This window comes from Lipotes vexillifer, unplaced genomic scaffold (assembly GCF_000442215.2).
Source record: "Lipotes vexillifer unplaced genomic scaffold, Lipotes_vexillifer_v1.1 C27059331, whole genome shotgun sequence".
NCBI lineage: Eukaryota > Metazoa > Chordata > Mammalia > Artiodactyla > Lipotidae > Lipotes > Lipotes vexillifer.
This window is the reverse complement of record NW_006784121.1, coordinates 1-2,718: the sequence shown is the minus strand read 5'-3', so window position 1 is coordinate 2,718 and position 2,718 is coordinate 1. Positions and strand designations below refer to the sequence as shown.

Below are 2,718 nucleotides of genomic sequence, written 5' to 3'. Positions count from 1 at the left end.
GGTTACTCAGCCTCTCTGAGCCTGCTCTCCCTTTGTAAAATGTAACAATCGTACCTACCTCACGGGGTACATTAGTTTCTTTCCTCTCAGCCTACCACAGCCACTGAGAATCTGGGACAGTATCTATATTATATGTCAGAAAACAGATTCCTAGTGCTCAGAAATGACCAAGGAGACTTAACCCCCTCCCAGGCTGAAATTGTGCTGGATGGGCATGTGTAGCTAGAGGCTGTGTAGCTAGAGGCTGGTGGCCCCAAAAGCTTACAAGCCGCTGCCTTTAAAGGGTGATTTTGGAGAACAGGAGGGAGTGAGTAGGGTTTTCTTTAGTTTTATAAAAGTATAGTGCACATGTTTTAAGTATGCAGGTCAAGAAGCCAGACATTGCCAGTGCCCCCTGGAAGGCTCCCTCGTGGCTACTTTTCATCACATACTGTCAGCAGCTCTCTTGGGCTGGATACTTCTGGGATGTGGAGAGGAGTCTGTGTGCTCTCCTGCTTCTGGAAATTCTATCCCCAACTCTCATCCCAGCTAAAAGGGGAACTTTTGCCAGGGCAAACAAGGCCAGATGGAGGAGGCGACACGGCAGGGCGAGGCTGCACGGGTGTGGGCCCGGCATTTGGCCTCGGTCCTGCCCCGTATGTGGCAGGGGCTCAGTGGGACAGCTGGTAGCCTAGGTTTGAGTTCAGGTGTCGGCTCAGACTCAGGTATCCCAGGGTGACATCCCCTTTGTGATGTCAGCGCTCTGCTTACCACCCTCGATGGCCCCTCCATACCCCACCAGTGGCCTTTCCTCCCAGTCCAGAGAGGCAGCCAAAGTGGGCAACGGGCTCCCACTGTGCCAAGCTCGGCACGGGCCACGGCCGGGGCCACGAATCCTCCATGAAGAAACTTGTGGTCTGCGTGAGCCAGGACAACTTCTCCTTGTCGTCGGAGGGTGAGGAGGAGGGAGAGCCAGAGGGAGAGGCGGAGGAACTCCCGGTGCAGGGCAAGCTGCTGCTGCTGGAGCCTGAGTGGCAGGAGGAAGGTGCCAAAGACGACTCTGTGGTCCAGAAGAACCCCAAGCCCAAGCAGACGCAGTCCTGACCCATGACGTGGCCCGGGAAGAGGTGCCGGTCGCCGTTCCAGAGAGAAGAACTTGCAGAAAAGAGTAAATAAAGAGTCTCCAAGGAATCCTCCTCCTGTCTGCTCTCCCCCTGCCGCCACACCCCGACCCTGTGCCCGTGGCACCGCGCGTGCACGTGTGCGTGTGTGCAGGGAGGCTGAAGAGCAGGAGTCACTGACCCCTGTCCCTGAACTCCAGCCGGAAGCCCTCACAAGGTCCACTCCCCGTCACTTCTCAGCCGCCGTCCCGTGCTGCAGAGGGTGGAGAATGTGGTAGCCTGGGCTAGAAAGTCACCTCAGCCAGTCCCGTCTCCAGGGAAGATTCCTCCCCGAGTCTGAGCAGATGCAGCCTGAGAGCACCTGATGGGACAGTATCATCTCCCTCTGCAAACCCCCATTTTGCTGCTCTAACCATAAAACGGTCTTAAAGAGCACGGACTTGGGAGGTCAGCAGACCTGCTTCCAATTTCTTTGTGCTCGCTGTGTGACACTGAGCAAGTCGCTGTCTGCCTCTGAAACTCAGCCTGCCCTCCCTGCCTAAGGGTGATGTTAATAGCTACCCACAGGTCAGCGGGTCGGGAGAATTGACTGAAACGCTGGGTGGGACTGGGCCTGGCACGCAGTGAGTGTTTCACCAAGGCGGGCACTGTTGTTGGAGCCACGGTGGTTCCATCCGACTCGCAGGCCCCGGTTTTGGGGGCTAAGCAGGTTGGAGGGGTCTGAGTCCTTCTCAGCCACTGATTCTTCTGCCATCCCTACACTCAAGGTGACCATCTGTACCCTCATGAGAGGCTCACTTCTGCCTTGTTCAAGGGTTCCAGCTGTGGGGGCAGAGCCAATGCCCTCATTAGAGCAATGGGCAAAGGAAGCCCAGAGAAGGGGCCAGACACAGACCTGAGACCCAGACCCTGGGTCCATCACTCTGGCCCTCTTCAAGAAGCATCATAAAGTGTCTGCTGCCCCTCCCGTCCCTGGCTCCCTCAACCTTTTTCTTTCCAATAGAAATAACAAATGTGATCTCCACCCTCTTCCCTCAATAGCCCCCAAGCACCAGCCATCTGAGCCCGCGAAGCATCCTGATCAGGGCTGCTGTGAGGGGTGGGGAGGCAGTATTTCCAGGGACGTCTCTATTTCTTTGGGGGCTGGGTGAGGGGTAAGGAGAGGCCTTGGGCTACTCAAAGAGGAGGCCACCACTGAGGCCTGCAGATGGCCCACGGCACCTGAGGCTTGAAGGAGGTGGCCCTGCTGTCTGTGACCACCCACCCCCATCCTGACCAAGCAAGTCGGTCAGCAGCTTCGTCCTTTTGTCCAAGGCCTACAGATCCACCCGCCCGTTCATCTGCCCAGCAAACATTTGTTGGGCCCCTACTGTATGCCAGGCACCGTGCCAGTCATACAGTATGGGCCCTGGGATCAATAAACACAGTCTCTGTCCCACTACACACTCGAGGCTGGGGAAGTTGGCAGTCAGAGTGGAGGCGTGCAGGGAGTGGTGGAGAGGGTCCAGAGACCCAGACACAGTCTTTACCGCGTGGCCCCCAACCAGCCCTACTAAGACCACACCAGGCAGGGCCGTTAGAACAGAGCCGCACGTGCCTCCTTAATCCCCTCGGAGGC

General features: G+C 57.1%; 1 protein-coding gene across 1 annotated transcript; it reads left to right on the top strand.

The window, feature by feature from the left end:
- The first annotated feature begins 565 nt into the window (after positions 1-565).
- LOC103078188 (protamine-3-like) lies at positions 566-1,083 on the top strand. The gene is made up of 2 exons (XM_007456525.1): positions 566-635; positions 782-1,083. The coding sequence occupies exons 1-2, from the start codon at positions 566-568 to the stop codon at positions 1,081-1,083; spliced, it is 372 nt and encodes a 123-aa protein (XP_007456587.1).
- Positions 1,084-2,718: the final 1,635 nt, after the last annotated feature.

Coding starts and splice junctions, on each gene's coding strand:
- LOC103078188 (XM_007456525.1), top strand. CDS start 566: ATGGAGGAGGCGACACGGCAGGGCGAGGCTGCACGGGTGTGGGCCCGG. Junction 636..781: donor TTTGGCCTCGGTCCTGCCCC/GTATGTGGCAGG, acceptor ATACCCCACCAG/TGGCCTTTCCTCCCAGTCCA.